General features: G+C 33.2%; 1 protein-coding gene across 1 annotated transcript; it reads left to right on the forward strand.

Annotated features, from left to right (window-relative positions):
* The first annotated feature begins 2,108 nt into the window (after window positions 1-2,108).
* Window positions 2,109-21,462, forward strand: LOC142324074 (venom allergen 5-like). Its single transcript, XM_075365126.1, has 5 exons — window positions 2,109-2,241; window positions 5,946-6,070; window positions 9,150-9,231; window positions 16,158-16,328; window positions 21,347-21,462. The coding sequence occupies exons 1-4, from the start codon at window positions 2,109-2,111 to the stop codon at window positions 16,241-16,243; spliced, it is 426 nt and encodes a 141-aa protein (XP_075221241.1). The 3' UTR covers window positions 16,244-16,328; window positions 21,347-21,462.
* The last annotated feature ends 2,140 nt before the right edge of the window (window positions 21,463-23,602 follow it).

Consider the following 23,602-nt stretch of genomic DNA (forward strand, 5'->3'; position numbering starts at 1 on the left):
TATCACCTGGCTTTTTCCAAGTGTATATTCTTCTATTATGATTTTTAAATTGGGTGTTGGCAATTACTAAATTATACTTCGTGCAAAACTCTATAAGTCGGTCCCCTCTTTCATTCCTTTTGCCCAGCCCATATTCACCACTATATTTCCTTCCTTGCCTTTTCCAATGCTTGCATTCCAATCTCCAACTATTATTAAATTTTCATCTCCTTTTACGTGTTTAATTGCTTCATCAATCTCTTCGTATATAATCTCTTCGCTTGTAGGCATATAGACGTTAACTATCGTTGTCGGTTTAGGTTTTGATTTTATCCTTATTACGTTTATAATTACAAATATATGTGTTTTATTACATGTACTTTGAAAGTACAAAGTATAAACTTGTTTTTTACCTCTTAATGTAACTCAATATGAACGCTATTTACAGCCTTGCAGACGAGATCCCCATAATTCATTTCATACACTCTGGCGAGCACATATGCAGGAATCACTTACACGGCTGCTGTTTTTCTTTGGCTCAAATGACCGGATTTTTTCTTGGTATAAGATGTATTGTATGTTGCCCCTCCCCCCCCCCAAAAAAAAAAACCTTCTGCGTAATGTGGAAGGGTCATCCCGTTGGAAAATTATGCTCTTTCCGTACTTTAAATCTGCGGAAAAACAAAGATTTCGTCTATTTCCGAGTAGAACATGCCATGATAGTCGAAAAATAATTCCCCAAAATCTTCGATTATTCATGATACCACACAAGACATTCACTTTCGTATAGTTGCGCACGAATTAACCGATTCGTATGGATTTCTGAGCCTCTTACTCTAAAATTTTGGTGATTCACGACTATATGAACATGAAAATTTGCTTCATCAAAAAATAAAATACTCTGCAGGTAGTTTTCATAAACAAAAAATGAAATATAACAGGCTGTTACAAACTGAAGTCCTTGTGGCTTATCGTTAGATTTATTTCCATGGAATAGCTACAGTTTATAAGTACGAATCTCAATTGCCTGTGAACAGTATTATGAGCAGGTACTTTTCGAGATGTTTAGTTGACGATTAAAGGTAGAATTGAACATTTTGGACTTCGTTGGAAAGAGTCAAATTCGTTTTTTCAATTCAGATCAGTTAAAAAGTTGAAAATTCAAATGGTGTTAAACAGTTCAAAATATTAAACAGAATATTGGTATGGTCTCTGTTTACAGTTTTAGAGCTCCATATGCAGAAACTTCTATACTAAAATATTGACAATACAGGCTAATGCGTCAAAATAGTATTGTAAAATTATTTTTTTACTGTCTTCTTGCCCAATATTATGACAATCCATAGAAATATGGTTTTTTAGAATCTTTAGAAAAATACACATTAATGTTAGATTTTCTAAAGAAAACCGATTATTTTTCATCAAAGATTAAAAAACGGTATACAAGATTATCCCGTTAAACTACTTTTTTATTAGCAAACGTAAAACTGTGGGATTTTGATATCAAGGAAACACGATTGCATATTAATATCGAGTTTGTTGTTTTGCGTTTATACTCAAGATGAGGAGTTTAAATCCATTTTTTAAACTATATTTATACAGGCGACATGCGAAAAAACAGCAAGCAAAAGGACTTATTTTCAAGTAAAAATTAAAAAAAAAACTAATTAAATAAGGTTGCAGAAGTTATTAACTAAATCAGCCATGCAACAATTATCAAGAAACTTATCAATCAAGCTCCATGGGAGATGCTAGAGGTGGTCAGTCATGGACTAGTAAACAAGACTTTCCCGGAGTGTTGGAAGGAGGCGAGAGTTGTGTTATTACCGAAGAGCACAGATGAAAGAGGAAATATGACATATAGGCCATTGAGCCTCCTGAACACAACAGGAAAGCTTGTGGAAAAGATGCTGGCTGGCCGCATAGTGAGCGAGGTTGAGGAAGGCTTGGGCATAAGCCCAAATCAATATGGCTTCTGGAAGGGGAGATCCACCGTTCAGGCCATCAGTAAGGTGATTAATTGGGCCGAGGAGTCTAGAAGAGGTACTTGGCGAACTAGACAGATTCCATTAATGGTATCACTTGACGTGAAGAATGCATTCGGCACAATAGCATGGAGACACATAAATATGGCCATGGAAGAGAAGAGAATCAGCTCGTACCTGCGGAGACAATTTGAGGAATATCTCAATGAAAGAAGGTGTAAGATTAGTACACAAGAAAATGAAGTTCACTTCAATATGTCAGGCGGTGTGCCACAAGGTTCAGTTCAGTTCTGGGCCCATTACTATGGGTCCTGGTCTTTGATGGCATACTTAGTTTAAGGTATCCAGAAGGGGTACAGCTTATTGCTTATGCTGATGATTTAGCTGTGCTCGTACAAGCTAAAACAACGGAAGAAGTTAAAGATAAGACAAACCTGTCACTAGAAATAGTAGCTAGATGGTTGCGTACAAGAGGGTTACAATTATCTGTGAATAGGTGTAAATATGTCAAGTTCACCCAACGTAGGGTACTAGAATCGGTTGATATACACATCGATGGTCGCAGAATAGGGGAAGTACAGATGCTAAAATATTTGGGAGTCACATTGCAGAAGAACTGTCATTTTACAGAACATGTTTTAAAAATATGTGATAGTGCAGAAAGAATGATGAGAAGTTTGAATGCGTTAATGTCAAAGAAGAGAGCACCAAGGGCTTCGAAGAGAAGACTTCTTGCGTCGACAGTAACTTCTGCAATGTTGTATGCCGGTTCGGCATGGTGGTCAGCATTCAATATTGGAAGGAATAGAGATAGAATGAAGAAGATACACAGAGGGGTACTCTTAGGCATTGTATCGGCCTACAGAACGGTCTCTTATGAGGCCCTCTGTGTCCTTTCTGGAGTTTTCCCTATAGATCTTATCGCTAAATACAGAGTTGAGAAATACTTAGGCAGAACAGATAATGAAGTAAAAGAAGAGATATATAACTTATGGCAGCAAAGATGGCTGGATGCAGGGGTAGCTAATTGGACTAGATTATTAATACCTGACATATTAATATGGACAAGTAGGCGTCACGGTGAAATGGATTATTATGTTACACAATTTTTAACAGGGCATGGTTGTTTCAATGCATATCTTCATAAAATTGCCAAAAGAGATCAGCCTATGTGTATGTACTGTGTAGAACAAGATGATGTTGGGCATACCATTTTGAGGTGCCACAAATGGCAGGAGTTAAGGCAGTATGCAGGAATTAGAGGGAAAACGCCGAAGGAAACAGTTGATTATATGCTTGATAGTGAGGTAAAATGGAAAAAGGTTGCTGATTACATAAGAACAGTTTTAAAGCAAAAGAGCATAGATGAAAGAAATATGGGGTACTAGTTTGTTAGGTGGGGTGAACAGCCTCAGCAGTGAGAGCCAGCATGCTGAGGTGTGTTGGTTTCAATAATCTGCTGAGGACTCCTTGGGTGTGTTTGGTAGGAATAAAAAATAACAAAAGATCCATGGGCCACACCACGGCATTGAGCTATGGTGTGGTGCCATAAAGGACAAAAATGAAAGAAACCTCAAAAGAGCCACCGGTTAGCCCGACCTGCCATGCCGGTAGGTGGGGAGGGCTAATTAGAGTAACGGACACTTCCCTGGGTGGCGTAATACCATCAAGTCGGTCCGGCCCAGGGGAGTAGAGGGAAAAAAAAATTTTTAAGTAACAGCATTATCTTAGCTTCGGTCAGATCGATTCCGTATAAGATCCCATAGCATGACAAACATGTCATCCTCGCATCATAGAGCGGTCAGTTAGAGCAGCCATTTCTCAGCGTAAAGTAAAAAAAAGAATGTGAAAGACCTATACGTTAATTCACTTTTGTAACGTCTTTGTCGAAATAAAAATTAACTATTGTATAATACTTAAAAATCATTCTTACGCGAAAGCTGGTGTTATCTACTTATTCGTGTAAACAAACTGTTTTATAAACAGTGAACAGTAAACAGCGAACATTGTGTAGTCGCACTTGAGGTGTTGTACATAGGCAGCAAAGTTCTTAATGAAAATTTATGATTCGTTCAAAATAATTTAAAAAGATTTTTAGATAAGTTTCCAATTACAACTATAATTAGGTACTTGTGTTCAGTTTTTTAAGTAAACAGCGAACATTGTGTAGTCGCACTTGAGGTGTTGTACATAGGCAGCAAAGTTCTTAATGAAAATTTATGATTCGTTCAAAATAATTTAAAAAGATTTTTAGATAAGTTTCCAATTACAACTATAATTAGGTACTTGTGTTCAGTTTTTTAAATCATACGTTCATAAAAATAGAAATACAATAAATATACTCCTACTTCAAGAAATCTAAGAATGTAATTTGTATTCTTTTTTCAATACATTCGGATAAAATCTTTTGTAATTTGACTAAAATCTGTGGGAATATTTGAAGGTTTTTAAGTAATACTATATTCCTTTTATTAACGAAAATGATGAACTTTTTGAGAGGCAAATTTGGACGCAAGGCAAATTTATCCTTGCATGTTTCTTAAGAAATGAATTTTACCGGCTTTAATCGGCAGTAGTATATGTAGGGTTGGGTATAAATAAATTTGTAAGAATAAAGAAGTCCTAAAACGATGTATTTTACTAAAAATGGAATATCAGAAACAGCAGTAATTATTTTTTAACAATACATTTGCCGCTGTGTTTGAAAAGCGGATGCGATATCAGAAAAGCAGATATTGATTTTTTTTATTTTTAATACCATCTAAAAGTAAAATATTCCTCATTCGAAGATTTTTTGCAAAATGCAAATTAACATCTACTACTGATAGTAGCACTGCATATTCTCTGGATGCACAATGGCTTGAATCTGAAAGGAACACAAAAAATTAGTAAAACTAAAACTTCTTTGTCTGTAAAACCCAAAATCTGAATTCAGAAGTCACATAATAGACCTTGAGATTAGCTTATCTTACAAGATTCAATGGTCATTCTCAAGACTATTGATCAGAACCATGGGGTAATCATTATGATTAACTGAATGATTCCCAAAGTTGGATTCCATAACCTCCTGTAAAGTCTTAGTAAGCATTAGTTCACCAGCATTTTATGCTGTAATAATAAATGAGATCAGTTGTTCATTCATCAGTTTTCCTTCAATTCAGTACTGTCTGATTTTTTACCGTTGACTTTAATTTTCTTCTTTTTACAGTCTTGAGATGTTTCCAAAGTAACAAGTGTAATGGAATAAAGAATTCAAGAACCTTTTTTGTAAATAGTACATATTCAATTGAGATCATAAAAGTATATTTAATATACAGTAATAGTTGCACTTTTATCAATCACCTGTGCCCCAACTTGCAGGTTTACCTAAGATACTCAACAAGCATGTCCATTTTGTGTTAAATAATATCCAGAATATAAAGGAAGAAATAACATTTAAAAAAGTAAATATAACACCAAAATGTCATTAAGAAATTATATAAAAAATTAAAAAATACATAACACATATAACCTTAATTTTTAGATGTAATATGAAAAGCATATTATATTCTCATTACACCTGATTTACACCAAATAATAAATAAATACTAACAAATAAATAATTCACTAAATTAATAATCATGAAGATTTTAAATAGTCTGGTTATAGATTTTATGAATTATCTTCTTTTGTAAGGCCTTCAGAATCAGAGCCCTAAAAATAGGCACCTTTTCAAAATCCCCTAAAAAAACATACTGAATAATGTTTCTGAAAAAAAAAAACAACAGGCAATTAAGATATATGAAACACGCTAAAGTTTTATGCATAATTTATAAAAAATCAGATATCCATTTGTTAGATATTTTATTCTTAAATATAACCTAACGCAATCTGACAGTAGTTGTAGATTTTACTGTTTCTAAATCAGTGTTTGAGCACTTGATGATTTTATTATTGTGTTTAGTGTTATTTTATTATAATATTATTGATATTTTGTTGTAGTTGGAGGTATTGGTCTAACAAGTGATGAAAAAAAGTATATTTTAAATTACCATAATGAAATCCGTTCTAAAATTGCTCTTGGAGAAGTTGAAGGTCAACCACCAGGAAAAAATATTAGAAGAATGGTAAGCAGTTGCTAGCTATTTGTTGATGTTATTAAATATCTAACATCTCATAAATTCATCAGTTCCTCTGAACATAGGAATTCACACGTGATTTTCTTACGTATTATCTATTATACACACCTTCATCAGCCAACAATTAAACTGAAAGAATTATTTTATGTGATAAAATATGTCATAGACGAATGGTTTTCAATCCATACTCATAAATCACATGCTACATGAAATTAAGAACAAAATAAAAGAACATCTACTGACAGAAAATATATAATGCTTGTGTATGTAAACACATTTTCTGTCAATAATTTTGTGTTACATTGTTTATATAAATAATGTAATACAAAATTGTCAAGATAGAAAGTAGCTGCATCATTGTAAGGACTCAAAAAATAATATAGATAGGGCAAACAAATAAAACAGACACTGATAAATACAGCAACATAGGTGTATGCAAATTAAGCTGCCTTGATTGCACTATGTAGCTTTGTAGACAGAGAGGAATGCACTCACATGTATTCACATGAGGAGGGACCCTTACAGGCACTATACAAACTAGTATCAATGTCCATATATCACCTCAAAAAAGGTAACAAAAAAAATCAAAAAGATAATTCACAATCAAAAATATAACAGCTGAAATATAAGAAATTTAAAGGCACACTAAATTTGAAAAATGCAACATATTAAATGTACATCCTGACCCCTGTAGGGAAAGACACCCATCATGATCATGATATAGATTGATAAAAGTGATTACACATTAGAGGTACTTTCTAACCTCTTTAAGACTGGGACCAGTTGTAATAGTGCCACTGACAACTCTGCTGAAGAAGGACGTACTAAGAAGAACAATTTCTGTTCAGTTTGACAGTAAATCATTTAATAATTTAAATAACATAATTTGTATATTTTCAGCCACAGGTTGTAAACATAAAATATATTTACAGCTCAACTACAGGCAGTACAATGTTTTATCTGATTTTTTTTTTAACTAATCCGGCAAGTTTATGCAATACATTGTTTGCTGTGATAAACTACACTTCATTCTTCCTACATTTATTAAATCACAGAATACTTGTCTCTTTTAATAATTTCCTTCTGGATTACCTTTTTACCTTTTGGATTCCCTTTGTATTAAGACAATGAAAATTTCAAATTATGTTTTCTTTTTAAATTTATTTATAATTTAATTGTTAAAATATACAAATAAACATGGGTTGTTTATCAGTTCAATAGATTAATTTTTTTTTCTTCTTCATTCATTTGACTGGTTTGATGCAGCTAGAAGGAAGACGCCTCCATCATTTTTATATGAAAATGCAGAGAGCTACATTTTCGCGGAAAAAAAGCAGCTGTAGTTTTCCATTGCTTTCAACTGCACAGTACTCAGAGGATTGAGTGAAGTTGATATGGCCGTTTAAGCCAACCTGACCTACACCCTTAACAACTACTGAAAGAGCTGCTCCCCTCTTTCACGAACAACCCCCTCTGGCTCTCAACAGATACCTCTCTGATATGGTTGTACCTTTGGACCAACTATTCTGTTTCACTGAGCACTCAAGCCCCGTCACCAATGGCAAGGTCTCATGAATCATAAAGGAAGATATTAGTACTACTGAATTATATTATTCTAATATATTACATAAGATATCACCTTTTTCCTGTTTTAGCCTCCGGGAATTACCGTTCAAGTATTACTTCAAAGGATGAATGAGGATGATATATATATATATGAGTGTAAATGTAGTGTAAATATATTATCATCTGTAAGGAGGTAATCCAGCTCTCACATCTAGTAACTAGCTAGACCAATATGAGAACCCACCAGGTTGGTCTACTGGTGAACTCGTCATCGCAAATCAGCTGATTTCGAAGTCGAGAGTTTCAGCGTTCAAGTCCTAGTAAAGACAGTTACTTTTACATGGATTTGAATACTAGATCGTGGATACCGGTGTTCTTTGGTGGTTGGGTTTCAATTAACCACACATCTCAGGAATGATCGACCTGAGACTGTTACAAGACTACACTTTATTTATATTCATACATATCATCCTATGAAGTAATACTTTACGTTGGTTTTGGAGGCTAAATAGAAAAAGAAAGACCAATACGAGCTTAAGAAATCGTGGCAGTCCTGACTTGCCGTAATACTGGGTGCGGAACTTGTAATACTGAACCGCTACACACTAAATACAATTGAGACTTGTAACATTTTATGAACCAAATGTAAATTTAAATTAAATTAAATTCTGTATTTAAATTAGTAAAATTTACAAACATATTCACAAAATTTTTACAAAAGATGTTAGAAGTGATTGCCCTACACAGTTACTCACTTTTGTGCTCAAGTGAACATATTTAGAATCACCTAACGCAAAACGTTGTCAATACCGTAAATTTATTGTTGAATATTCGCCTTCAATTCATCGTTAGTGTTAGGACTTGATTTATCAACTCGTTCTTTAAATACACCTCAAGGAAAAATCGTAACTAGACAAATCTTTCTTTTTCCTGTTTAGCCTCCGGTAATTACCTTTCAGATAATACTTCATAGGATGAAATGTACGAATGCAAATGAAGTGTAGTCTTGTACAGTTTCAGTTTGATCATTCTTGAGATGTGTGTTTAACTGAAACGTATTAGACGAATCTGGGAAACGCGAAGGCCACCATTCTCTGCTGACATTTGGTTCTTCTGTAAAAGGCTCATCACCGCGTGCTATTGATGTGTGACACATTGTCCTGTCTTATTAGAAGAAGCCGTATTTTTGAATGAGCGTAGAATTCTTCAAGAATTTGTACGGTACCCTCCGTATTGGTAGTCTGGTAAGAAAAAAAATACCCCCCCCCCCCCACTGTGCGATTACCAGAAACAGCTCATGTACACCGATTTCCTAATCGTGAAGTGAGCGCTGTGAGAATTTTCAGTCATTCCATACCTGATGTGCAAATAAATATGCCCAGATAAATAAAAATCATGCCTCGGCATAAAAAAAATTTACGATAATACAAATTTTTTAGTAAAATATAATATTATTAGCACAACTCCATAAAACTGTATACTTATATTTATTTCATTTCAGACATGGGATATTGGGTTACAAAATATGGCACAATATTGGAGTAATAGAAGAATGAATACTTATGATTCAGATATATCTAGAGGTAAGTAATTAATTCGCATTTTTGATATAATTAGTTGTTAACCTCTCTATCAACTAGTGACAAGGTTTCTTTCTATGCTGATGAGTTAAGCTTTTGCTGGTGGCATAGTATATCTGCTACGAAGCACTTGCTTATAATCGGATACATGGATTGTTTTTATCATTCTGTAAGACAGAAATTTTAATTTGGATTGCAGAAATCTGCTATTTCATGAAATGTAATGATTCTTATAAAAATGTTTTATCCGTTTTAAAACCAGCCAATAATGGTATTTTAAAAAGCAAAACAATTTTTATAATTGAATCATAAAAATTCGTTTGCTTTTATTATCATGAATTATTATCATCAATTTAGACAAACCAGAAGATAAAAGACAGTTTTGCGATTTTATTTATTTTAAATTTTATTTTGTTAAAGTTTATAATTGTATTTAAAAAAAGTGTGTCCTCTTAATGAGTGCAGGTTGGAAAACGGACTGTTTTAAAAAATGTAATAAAAATTACTAAATTTTATTCACCAAGGTATATTTTAACATGTAATTAAAACAAATACAATGCAGTTTACTGACGTAAATTCTCCTTTTAAATAACTTAGAAAAATGCCCTCCACTATTTTCTGTACACTGTTGTAACCTGTGCTGCAGATTTCGCATCGTTGCTTGCATACGTTGTCTGGGATCGCTCTGATTCTTATAGTAGCGAGACTTTGAATTCGTTGATGTTATTAGATCTACTGATGAACATTCTAGACTTTAGATATCACCAGAGAAAATAATCGCCTAATAACAGGTCTGGATGGCACAACATCTCTTCCTTTGGAAATCACTTGGCCTGAAAACATCTCTCGAACCACACCCAAGGATGCTCTGGTAGTGTGAACTTTTGCTTATCCGGCTGGAACCGCACCATATTCAAGCCGATCCTATGACTAAGCAGTTCACGGGCAAAAAATTTCGTAACATCGTTGTGTACAACAACAGTATGGAGACAATGATCCTAAAACTTGCAGAGCGCATCGTCAAGAACGGGTGAACTGGTGAAGAAAATGCATAAGAAGCTGCTTGTTATTTGTGTCAGATCAGTAACCAAAGTTTTGTTTGTTCATTGCATCCGAAAAATAAAAATGCGCCTCGCTATTCATTACCTGAGGACCGGTTTGCGTTCAGCTCGAAGGTATTTTTCCTGCTAAAGATACGGTCTGCTAGTTAAAGCTTTTAAACATAAATTTATAATAATTTTTAATTCCTTCGTTTTATGTTGTTTTTTCTATTATTTAAATTTGATATTCATGTTTTTTTCTTCAGTTTTTTCAGTGCTTTAGCGTTTAGTGTGCCTTAAGCTCTCAAAAGTGTTTAATTTCTTTTTGTTTTAGTGTATATTACTTTCTGTATCTAATTTTAACATAATATTTTTCATTTATTTTTTTAATATTTGACTTCATTTTAATATGGAGACGTCGACTTGAAGGTCTCCGTTCCGCGGTAGAGGTTTTGGTGTTATGAAAGAACGAGCATTAACAACTGTGGACCTTCCCTCCTCGGTGAACGGGAAGAAGGAGGCTTTAGCTGTACGACTGCAACCTCCCGTTGAATTTGACGAGGCTGAGGGAGGAGATCAATTCTCCCAAGAGAGCTTGGAGGTATTGTCTCCAAGAGATGTTGCTCTGAGCTGCGAAGATTTCGCAGCTCTCTTGAGACTGTCGAGCGCGGCTGGGCTGCAGGAGTTTCCTTTGGTTGTCAAACCGAGGCAAGTTCTTGCTGTTTGCCTGTGTTCATTCCCTTCGGCTTCGTTTCATATTTGGGAGAGGAAACACTTGAGATGGCTTCACAATAATCAAGTCAGAAAAACAAGGTGGAGAAGCACTACTGATTCCCATAAAGTTCTTTTGCTCGGCGACAGCCATGCAGAGCTGTTTAAAGTCGGACTACCGTGTGACGTCAGTGGTTAAGCCGGGGTATTATCCTTCTTTTGTATTTCATGAGGAAGGATCTGTCCAAGGAATTTTCTCTGGGCGATCACGTTGTTATTATCGGTGGTATGAATACCATCGATATGCTGCCGTCGCAGATCCTCTGTTTTACGAAGAAGGCCAGGAGTGAGCCATACAAGGATGTTGTACACTAACTTCCTTTGCCGGTTCGACACCGGTGTTTGAAGAAACTCGAAGGAAAGTTGTATGAGGAGGCATATGGGTTTGATGTCACATTATTCCTTTGTAGATCTAAACGTGGCTCTCTCGAGCCGGATAAACACTGCTATTCGCGTGGTAAGGCGGTTTTAAGTGAAGCTCCATCGTTGGATACTCTGAGGAATGAATGTTTATAAATTGCAGGAGGATTCTTTTTCTATCTTGGAAATGATTCACTTTTTTAACTCTTCATATACTTACTATGACAGAATTCCATTTACCCCTAACATAAAGATTAGCATTAACAAGTCTAATAAAAAAAAGAAACATAGTTTCTATAATTATAATATTATTTTCATTACATTATTATAATTATAATTTACAATAAAATTTGTACATTTAACGCCGTCAGTCAAATTGATCTAAATCTTTTTAGATAAACAAACGCTGATTCCTACTCCTCGAAAAAATTTAACCACATTAACATCAAGATCTTCCATATATATTGTTACCACATAATATGTCTAATTTAATATCAGCGGACGAACACTGTAGCAACTCTTATGTGAGCTGGTGCACAGTATACGGACGCACTGATACAAGCATCACTACCACCGCGCAGTTCTCCCATCATATCGGCACTGCGGCCCCACCCTCTCAGGCTCCAATAAAAGAGCGTGCACGAGAGTGAATTTTCAATTCATTGTCGACCACCACCTGGAGAAGACCAAGAAGAAGATGGAAGAAGACAGAAGTTCCCTAGCCGGCTCAATGTGGGACCACCCGGCGGATGCCAACATCCCCGCCGGAGCCGGACTAGGGTGGGATCGCACGGGGAGAACCGCCTTGGCTGCGCCGGCACTTCGGGGCTCTGGGGGCCACCACTGCCACTGAGGGAAAGCCCGATTGGACTTCAATGGACGAGCAACAACTCCACGACTTCGCCGGAGACCAGCTTCCGGACCCAACAGCTCTTCTCAGAGCTAACGCAAAAAACGGCCCTTTGAAGGTTATGAATTACGAACCGTCGAAGCCATTCGGCGACAGTATATATATATATATATTCTTTGCCGAAGAGGTTAAAATATTTCTTTCCGTGTAACAAGATTTTACATTTCATTCAAAATATTGACTGACCAACACAGAAACCATTTCTCAGCTCGCTAATTTCTAACTTGCCGAAGAACTTCTCATAAAAACGGCGAGTCTCAATTAAGACTACCTTTTTAATTATTGACAGCTAACCTACGTTTGCGGAAGAAATTAATTTCGAATTCTGTGCAATTCAATGACTTCAAAATTGATACTGATGGTAATTTTCTTTTGTTTACTATGAAACCTTCCTACATAAACTTCCCAATAATTTTAAAATTTCTTAATAAATTCAGCGTCATAGTATGTGGCGATTTTAATGTTAATTTTCTACTTTTAAACAATTCTATTCTTATGATTGAACTATTAATTCAGTTTGTATTGGTAGGTTTAAATATTATCCCGGGTTCGAATCCTGCTAAGGCATGGCATTTTCACGCATGCTATTTTTAGCGTGCGTGAAAATGAATGATTTTCCATTCATCTCATCCTCTGAAGCAATATCTAACAGTGGTCCCGGAGGGTAAAAAAAAGGTATCAAAATACAAAAGGATTCAACTTCTGTTATTTCATTACCAAGTAGCTGAGGAATACAATAATTTCTTTTCCAGTATTTCACACAACAATAATAATAATTCATTTCAAACAAAGCCATTCATTTTGAATAGTTTTGTTGATATATCAACGCTTTTATTTCTTGTTGATATCCGGGAAGTTAAAATTTTAATTTTAATTATGGGTATTGATTATATTCCTGCCAGTAGTCGTACATGATACTGTTATCCCTCTTACAAATTAAATGAACTTTTCAGCAACAAGTTTTTTTCCTACCTGCCTTAAGACTTTTATTCCTTTCCTTAAGAAAGTTTTGGCTCAGGAATTTCCCAGTTTTTGTAAACTATTCTAAATTCCTTTGATAACAAACATTCCATTTTCAATTTTTTTCATGCCTCGGATTCAGTCCCTTGTTTTTTGTATTGTTATAAATACTTCAAAATCGTGAGCCATTCATTGTAAGCCTTTTCGCAGACGACACAATTATTGTTTCCCCATTTGAAGATAATTATTTAAAAGGAATATGTTCTATATTTCTAATTACTTAAAGAAAGAAGTTCAGTGGACCTCAAAAAATGATTCACTGGATGGTCGCAACTGCCTAACTTTAAATATATAACCGTTCCATTGTGCTTCGCAGATAGACGTAACATTGCTGATCGCATGGATAGAATTCCCATTAATAATAACAATATTTTTGTAGTCAACAAAGCGAAATTTCTAGGTATTTTATTAGATATTCTCGTGAGATTATCAAATTGATTTCGTTTGTAACGTAACATTACCCTTTTGCTCTGAATCGTTTAAATAAAATGCTAAGCTGGTTATCATTATAAAATATTTATTATGCCTGCATATATTTTCGTATAAAATTAACGTCACCTCTTGGAGCACCCTCAGAAGGTGGTCAGAACGAGTTTTTAAGATATAAAAATTGGCTATTAGAACATTATCCGATACCTGTAAGTATGAATCATGTAGAACTAATTTTTTTTAACCTCTGGGACCACCGTTAGGAATTACTTCAGAGGATGAGATGAATGACAATTTTTGTAGCGTGTAAAAATGTCATGCCTGACCGGGATTCGAACCAGGGACCTTCGAATAAAGGCCGAGACGTTACCACTCGCGCTACGGAAGCCGGAAAATCGTGTAGACCTTTCTTTTTCCTGTTTAGTCTCCAGAAATTACCGTATTACTTCAGAAAATGAATGAGGGTGATATGTATGAGTGTAAATGAAGTGTCTTCTACAGTCTCAGTTCGACCATTCCTTAAATATGTGGTTAATTGAAATCCAACCACTAAAGAACACTGGTATTTACGATCTAGTATTCAAATCGTGTAGACCTATATAATAATTGTGTAGACAATTAAACGCATTACCTTATCCCAGTGTTTGTATTTGTAATATATTTGCTAAAAACGAATTGTCATGTATTTAAAAAAAACAGTAACAATATCCGCTTTACCAGTTTCTCAGTCAAGGAAATCTCTTTTCTTCTGTTTAGCCTCCAGAAGCACCGTGTAAGGTATTACTTCAGAGGATGTATGAAAATGATATGTATGAATGTAAATAGAGTGTATCTTGTACAGACTCAGGTCGATCGTTTCTAGATGGAACGGTCAAGGAACTGTTTTCGTGTAACTCAACTTAATACATCGGCTCAAAAAAGTATCTTATTATGCCACTGATGCCATTTGTAAAAAAGTGTATAACATTTGAAAGTCTTCCCATCAATTAATTTAAAATACAATAAAAAAATGATCGTTAACGAAAACAGTAATTTTCTGGTGAGGAATTTTTAAGAACTAATTAAAAAAAAAGTTGACTTATCTACATCCCGTTTAACGTGTCACAAAATAATTTTCGATAGCTTCTTCCGTATCTGAATTACTTTGTAGTATCTTTTAAATTAATATATTTACCTTAATATTACTTCAACTATTTGTATTTAAATGTGTGGACTTTATTTTGTTTTTAAATTTATAATTCATCTTACGTTGAGGTGGTCTATGTAATATATTTTTATATACCGATCAGAATAAAGACTTATTTATTTATTACCAGTACTAGTAAACAGGTTAATAAAATTTACACAAAACCTCATCCGATTTGCATTCTTACGCTCATTCTTAGATCTTGCGCTACCATCAATTTATAAAAATGAGGATTCAAATTCTTGTGTAGAATTCTTCTGACACTGCTGCGGGATAAACGAAGGACTGCAGCGAGCTTTTTGACTGAGCGCTGAATGATCCTCATCATCGTCTGCCTGACTGTCAATATTTGGAACAGTTCTCACAGAACGCACAGGATCTGGTGATTTGCTTTTCGTTACAGATGTACTAGTATAGAAAATTTGTTTTCCAATACTACGAGTATATTATATTTTGGCTAGGAACATAGAAATCAACAGTAATCATCAAAAGTTTTCTAACCCCTAAATTGCCATTGAATTTAAAAAGTTGAAATTTTAAGAAAGATTGAAAAAGTTTTGCTTCTTAATTTTTAACTTGGCCATTTTTAGTTTGTGGTAAAAAATTGATTTAATTGTAGATGTTTTTATTATTTAAAAAAAAAACTTTTTATTTTAAAATATTGACAGTTATACTAGAACAAAACTATCTAAAAAATCATTGACAAGAAATGCAAAGACAGAATCAAGATGAAAAGGCTGTTACAAAGATCAGCTAAGGCGCTTTGGAATGCAGGAATATTTTATTTATTTATTTTTTTTCTAAAATATTTATATTAAAATTATTATATTGTATAAATCACTGTTGTAATAATACAAAGCTGAGCAACAAAATGGCAAAAAATGAAAAAAATCTTCAGATCATCTGTGAAGTGTGTTAAAATAAAAAAACTTGTTAAAATAAACTTTGAAAGGTGTCCTAAAATAAAGAACAAACAGGTGATATAAAGTAAAACAGCAATTACCGTTAAAACACTTGAAAATGGATAATAATGATGTTTCCTTTTCAGGAAAATAATGCTTTTTCCTTCCGACATTAGTTTATAAAGATGTTTGTTTGTTAAGAATTTAATTTTTTGTTACAGTGCATGTATATCAGTAACTTCAAGGTCATTATAAATGAATAGAAAGTTATCTGTTTTTAGTTAATTAATCTATCTTTCTTTAACTTGCAGTTGGTCAGAATTTAGAATCAATTATTCAGGATTCCAAACCAGATACAATAAAGAATTTTTTTAGGAATCCTGAAGTCTTGGTTTGATGAGAATAAAAATTACAAATATGCTCATTTAACAAATGAAATGTTTAGTGCTCCAACTACAAATACTGTACTTCACTATACTCAGGTGAGGGACAAATAAATACGTTTGATAAAATGTATAATTGGTAATTTATTCTATGTAAAAAAATTAGCATTTTTTGGTAATTATTTGTCAGTGCAGTTTGATAAACTAAACAAAACAGCATCAATTGTCTTCTTTCAATGAAAGTCACCTATTTGATTGATCGGGTGTTAATTAAAAAAAGATTTATTTTTCCATTACGCCTCTCTACTCTCTTGTCAGTTCCCAGTCATCCTCCAGTCTACCATTAATACTCACATAACTAGCATATTAAACATTTATTAAGATCTGGTTCGTGTGTTCCTAAAAATATTTATTACTGATTTTGTCTTTCTCTGGCTTCATCAATTATTAATTTTAATTTGCTGTGTATTGGAATGCTGCAACTATCTAGTGCTCGTTGTTTTTCTGAAAGGTAAGTAGGTAGTTTGAGTCTAGCCAGTTTTATTTAAATGATAATAGCTCCTTGATACAGACTCCTAGCCATCATTTCCTTGTTGAAACAACATATCTTGGCTTGATACTATTTTCATCAATTTTTTATAGTTTATTTTCTTTACATCTGATAACTACATAAATATTTCAAGACATGTTCTGTATTCATCCAGTGTTTTTGTGGAAATTAAAAGTGTACAAGGTGTAATTTTGTTTACAAACATAGCAGTACATGAGGAATCAACAAATTTACAAATTCTTCATTAGAAATAATTTTTGGGAAGAAATGGTTTTTATAGTGTTTGTCTATAAGCCAGAGTGAAAGACACCACTTCAAGGCATTGCTATAACCTCACCCCAGATAAATGTATCATATTTAGCTTATAGAGAATGATGATAATTGTCTTTTTTCTTTTTGGAATCTTTTGCTTCTAATGTTAAGATACGTAGATTAATTAGAGATAAACTTCCTTTGCCCACAACCAACAGAGCATGAATCCAGTAGGGGCACCAAGATTTCCAGTTAGTACTTTAAGCAGTAGAATCAAAACAATAAATCCATTATTTCCTGACATTTGTAATTATATCTGGCACACTTTTGTAATTAATTAACCCATAATTTGTGGTATGACATAAGGGGAGAAATTAAATAGCTTGGCACTTTATACATGTTAAGTCATGTTTCAAAATATACCTTCATTGTAAAGGTTGCTATAACTCAGTGTTTCTTCCAGATCTATCAACAATATAAAACTTTAATTCAATAATTTGTTTATACAATCATAACAAATCTTGTTCTAAATGTAACTAATTGTACTTGTTCTAAAATTGTATAACTAATAGAATTTTCACTTCTCTTAAAATAATAAATGACAAGTATAACCTAAGTTTCTATTTCTGTTATATTGTGCAAAATTAATCATTAAGCTGTGGATGCTCCATGTAATAGCTATTGTGGGATTTTAAAGATAATTTAAAAATTTTATTTTTTATATTTACTATCTTAAATCTTAAAGATGATATCTTTCGGATAAAAACTGTAAATGCAAAAAAAAATCTTTTGGAGTAGGATGATAGATTTATGAAAGAGTAAAACTTCTGTATGTAATTACCTAACTTTTGTTTTCTTTAATATTAAAAATATATTTTTTCTAAGTTAATTGGTTATCCACAGTAATCAAAGATGTTCAATTTAATCACAATGTTAGGTTTGTACACACTTACCTTATTTTCATTAATTCAGATTTTTGATACTAGTCTAATTTTAGATAAATTATCTTTGTAAATGGTTACAATTGGTTCACAAACAAACAAAGATTACTTCCTATATTTTGATAAACTAACAAAATTTATTTGTATTTGTTAGCTATTTGAACATTTGTAATTAATAACACACAGAAAAAATAAAAACTATTACAATCTTAATTGTACTTATTTAAATACTTCAATGTCCATTTTATTCTTAAAGATAATTATAGGAGATCTATTAATCATGTAAATACAGAATTTACAATTTCTGATGCAAACGTATTTATTTCTATTTCCTTGCTTAGTCATTCTTAGTTCTCCTTTCACACCGTTGTATCTCTTATTTCCTAATTTGCTTGTGCATACTGCACTACTTCCAAAAGTTTTTCAAGTTCATATTATCTTCTCTTCAACTGTGTTTTTTGAATCATAACTAATTTATTTTTATAAACATTCATAGTTTTTTCCTGCTCCTCTATTCTCTTTAACATTATTGGATCCCATTAGTTAGTTAGTTGATAAATCAAATTTTGTCTCCATTTTTATGTTATCTATTCTCATGTGATGTAGCAGTTTTACCCCATATTATAAAGGATATTTATGGTTACTGTTACTCCGGTGTCTCTAATTGCAACTTCCATATCCTCAGCTCAGTGAACTGTTTCAAGTAGTCAATTATCCACAATCATGTTCATACACGATCCATAAAATTTATCAAAGAGGATAGAAAATAAACTGCTTTTTTTAAATTTATTGTAACACAATGAATTTTTTTGTATGTGGATACAATACATTACTCAATAAAGAAAGACTTATATCAAATGTGAACATAACAGGAAATTACAGGCATTCACTGAGAAGTTAATAATGACAACATGTTTAATAATGTCTGCATATGAGTTCTCCTACAGGCATATTAAATGCAGTTTTCTCTGCAGATCTTCCATTTGTAGTCAAATGAATTAAGATGATAGACAACACCTATACAATCACCACATAGACTACATAAAGTATCATCAGTACTCAACTTTCAAAATCAATGATTGAATTTTCCATGGCCTATGAACACCAGCGTCATTTACTTTCATGCTTTTCTTTTTTTAGCAACTAGGAACTACAGTGTAAGTACTATTTACTTTCTATTAACTTATGCAGTTTCATAAGAGACATAGAAGGCATAACTCATTACCAGACACTGTACAATACTTTCTACAAACTAATTCTAACATTGCAGTTTAGAAAGATGGTGAACCTGTGTGCTTGTGGAACTGTCCAAGGACTCTGTTCCCTATCTGATAGTAGTATATGGTTTTTTTTGCAATATTAAAGATTAATTTATATAACAATCATTTTTATATAAAATCTTATTGGCCTCACTTGTAGAAACCTCTAGTCTCACTAATGCAAGTAGCTTGACCTTCCTGGCAAAATGGAAAATGCATATATCAGCAATTGATTGAACGTTTTTACCAATTGTAGCCCACCTATGAACTTGTTTACATCATCAATACAATAGTGTCCACAATGTGAACAGTTAGATGATGTTCATCAAGTTTTATATGAATCCTCCATGTACAAGTTGATGCACACGGAGACTGTTGACTCTATATTATCGGATCCGTGTTAGATCTCCATTTTAATTGGCAAAGCCAGGCTGAATGGATCATAGTGAAAAACTTCATAAATTACTTGACATAAAAAGGATTGCTGATGGGGTCTAGGGTGCTGCTTGGGCACCCAAGCAGCACCCTGTTCAGGCAAGAACAAGGCTGAGAGATACCTATTGCCGAGGTTTTAAAAATGACCTCCAGTACAGGTCATAAGGGCTAGGTATGGAAGGGGTGACCTGGTGACCAAAACTGCCATATGGAATTACCAACAGGGTTAGTAGAGAGAGAGAGAGAGAGAGAGAGAGAGAGAGAGAGAGAGAGAGAGAGAGAGAGATAGGATTTGTTTTCATTAGAAGCTTATTAAATTTGTGAATTTGTTTCTTGATTTTTGAGTAAATCAAGAGGACTTGGAGTAAATTGAATTGTAGGACAAAATTGAAATTGTTGTTGAGATCAACATTTGTTTTGTTGGTATGAGAATATTATTTATGGTGTTTAAGACTTACTCAAGTAATGATCTGAGTACAGTCTAATGGAGTTAGATATGGAAAGAGTTTTTGTGTAAAACCTTCGGTGTTAGAGGAAATGAAGGAAGGGATCGCCGTTCTGCGAACTGGCTAATTTGATAGTTGAGAGTTGTAAGTTATGGTAAGTGGTTGTGGCTGGAAGAAGCCATATGAAGGCAATGGTAAGTTGTGTAAATACACTGATGGAAATGTCTGGCGAGGCATTTGGATTGATGTCAGAGGCCAAACAGATGACTGTAAGGTGTTACCAGGTTTAGAGAGTCTAAAAGATGACCTCTGGTAAAGTCCATCAGGAGCAGAGGGGGTGGTGTGGCAACTGAGATCATCATAAGGTAGGTGTGTCTTCCCCTACAGTGGTCAGGATTTAGTCACTTCATTCATCCCAGGAATCTTCTTGTCCATGCTAAAGAAATTGATATCAATCTGCATCGTGGTTATTTCTGTAGAACGTACCTCACCAGACCAGATAACATTCCTAACCCTGATACAAACAAGTGTAAATACAATTTTTATTAGAGAATAATCATCCAATATTAATATCCAGTAAGTTTTTCTACGAGTCTAATAACCATTCCCATATACTTCAGTAAAGTGAAAGAACTTGTCCTTTACGTAATTACCTAACCATTATAATTAACAAATGTGTTACTCCATGCATCACATTCTCTTTATTGATGAATCTTTTTATTTATGTCTGAAAGATCTAAATTGCTCAGTCAACTGACCTAATCCTGTATCTTAATTGTTTCAATTAAACCTAAGATATCATACACTATTGCACAGATGCTGTAATCAGATGCAAATCATTCAAATTCCATGTCTACTGCAGTACTTGGTACTCCCATGGAGGTGATCTGCAAATAAATTTCTTATTCACAACAAGCACAATATTTCACTCGTATATCATTTATATTTATAAAGTTATCTATCTACTCTACATAGCACATTACCCAATGTCCATTGAACTGCTATTGATTAACAATATATGCACTAACCAAGCAATGTTCTAATAATGTAATTGAAAATTACCATTCATTGACAGATTTATATTGAGTTTAATGTCTTATCTCCTATCATCATTCATGTTACAGTACAATTAACAAATTAGCTACTGTACTCATCTATTCACAATGGTTGTATATTCCAGAAACACAAAACCTTATAGAATAAAGTACATTGTATTATTTATTTCATTGTCTAGATGGTGGCTGCTAATTCGGATAGAGTTGGATGTGGGTATACTTTATTCAGGTCAATTGTTAAACCAGACCTTGTTGAGAAGTATTATATTTGTTTCTATGAGCCAAGGTAGAACTGGTAGTATGATTTTTTATTTAACTATATAAACAAATAATATGTGTGTGTGTGTGTGTGTGTGTGTGTGTGTGTGTGTGTGTGTGTGTGTCCGCACGTGTGCACAGATAGGAAAATAAATGAATTAAAAATTTACATTATATGTTGAGATATTGTTTTTTTATAGATTTTATTGAAGCAATATTATATTATCTACTACTACATCATCAATACCATCATCACTATAATCTAAACCAACAACAATATAAATATGTTTTTAAAAAAAAAATTAACAGCTTTTAACAAAGTAAATATTAGTGTCAACGTCTAAAATATTTCACTGAAATCTTTTTTTAGGGAGCTACAATCAGTTCACATTGACATTATTGTCATCACTGAAACAAGTAAGATACTCATAAAAACAGCTGAAATATTTAGTGATTTTGAACTGTGTGGGTAGAATTAAGTAGATTGCTGTTTTAATTTCAGAAATTTAAACGCATATTATCAAGAGATTTCATAATATACCTTTCAAACTTTCTAAGGGTAGTCTCATAATGACAGCATTATATGCCCTCGACAAAGGTTGATATCTGGATACACTGAATTTTTTTGATGAAGTTGATGATTATGTAAACAACAAAATACTTTAGACAAGCAGCAATAATTACAGTATTGTGGCAGGTTCCTATTACTCAATATCTAGAATGACAGGAATTAACACAAAAACATTGTTAAACCAGAATTAAACCCCCTCGCTCCTTGGGTTTGAGGTTTTTAATGGATTTCAAGTAACTGACACTTTCTTCATTTGTAAAGATGACATAACTGTACTTGGGGCACAAGGAAGTGCAGATTTATAATTCCTTATGCGCTAACTAACAAAAAACCATTATCATTACTTAATAATGCCAAAGTTAGGAAAGTTATGGCTTGCCTTCAAGTCATTGTTTTTTAGTTTCCAAAACAAGGAATACAAGAAGAATGAATATAGCGGTAAAAAAAGGATACTGTAGAACCAGAGATAGTGTTTAAGGTTAATATAAAACAATTTCAGTAAAAAAAAGCCTGATCCGAAGTTGAACTGATTTTGTTGTGCAAAACTGCCTTGTGATAATAATATAAATAGTGATTTTTGTAATATGACACAAATCCTAAGTAATGCTACTTGTAGTCTCAACATGAGGAAAAAATGAAAAGCAGGAAAACACTCCTCTCTGAAACAAAGATCTTCAAAATTTAACTTCATACAAAAAAAATCAGGTTTTTAGGATCACAAGGAGAAGATAATTATATATGATACAAATGGCAGGCAGTGCTAGTAAGAAAGGTTAAAACAGAATGGTTGGGGAAAAATAATTCACGATTTCAAAGCCAGTGTTCACGGCTTGCAAGTAAAGATTTATAAAATTCTTAAGATTCTCGTAATAGAAGCGAAGTATATTATGAATCTTAATATCTTATATCTAAATAAGATTGATTGGATTATTTTCAAAGCTTGTGGACTGAGACCAGACAAGAAGAATATGTTGCATTCGTGTTCAACAGCCAATATGGAGGTTTCCTGGGATTCATCCAGGAAGGTCTTTTTTGAATATGTCTGCACAATCCAGCCAACAGTAAATATTTAAACACGGTTTAAAGATATTAAGGAATGATTTAAATAGAACGGTTTGGGATTAATTTAAAGAAAATAAGTTTAACAGGTTTTGACTTAAATCATAATGAAGGTATGGATTTTTTTGGATTGCCAATAGATCTGGATTTGGTACAAGAGATTTCCCTCCTTGGTATTGTAGATGAAGGATGGAAGAGACATATAATAGCCTAACTTATAAGGCTTAAAGATACTGAGTAAGGCCTATTTTGTAATTAAACAATTACCTTATTATTAATGTGTATTATGGTTATTTTTATATTCATTGTTAACTTGTGTTGAAATTTTTGGATCATCAATGAATTGTATTCAGAATCCAAAAAAGATTGTTGCACCATTAACGGTGCCATCATGCAAGCCCTACTTTAGACATATAAACATTCTATTATTTCCTGTTATTTTTTTATGTAATTATTTTCTATAAATCCAATACATTTAAATTTATATCTTTTTTGGAAACTCACAATTATAATATCCACTACGAGTTGAATTTTCATTTCCACTGCA

The sequence above is a fragment of the Lycorma delicatula genome, chromosome 1 (genome assembly GCF_047948215.1).
Source record: "Lycorma delicatula isolate Av1 chromosome 1, ASM4794821v1, whole genome shotgun sequence".
NCBI classification, from domain to species: domain Eukaryota; kingdom Metazoa; phylum Arthropoda; class Insecta; order Hemiptera; family Fulgoridae; genus Lycorma; species Lycorma delicatula.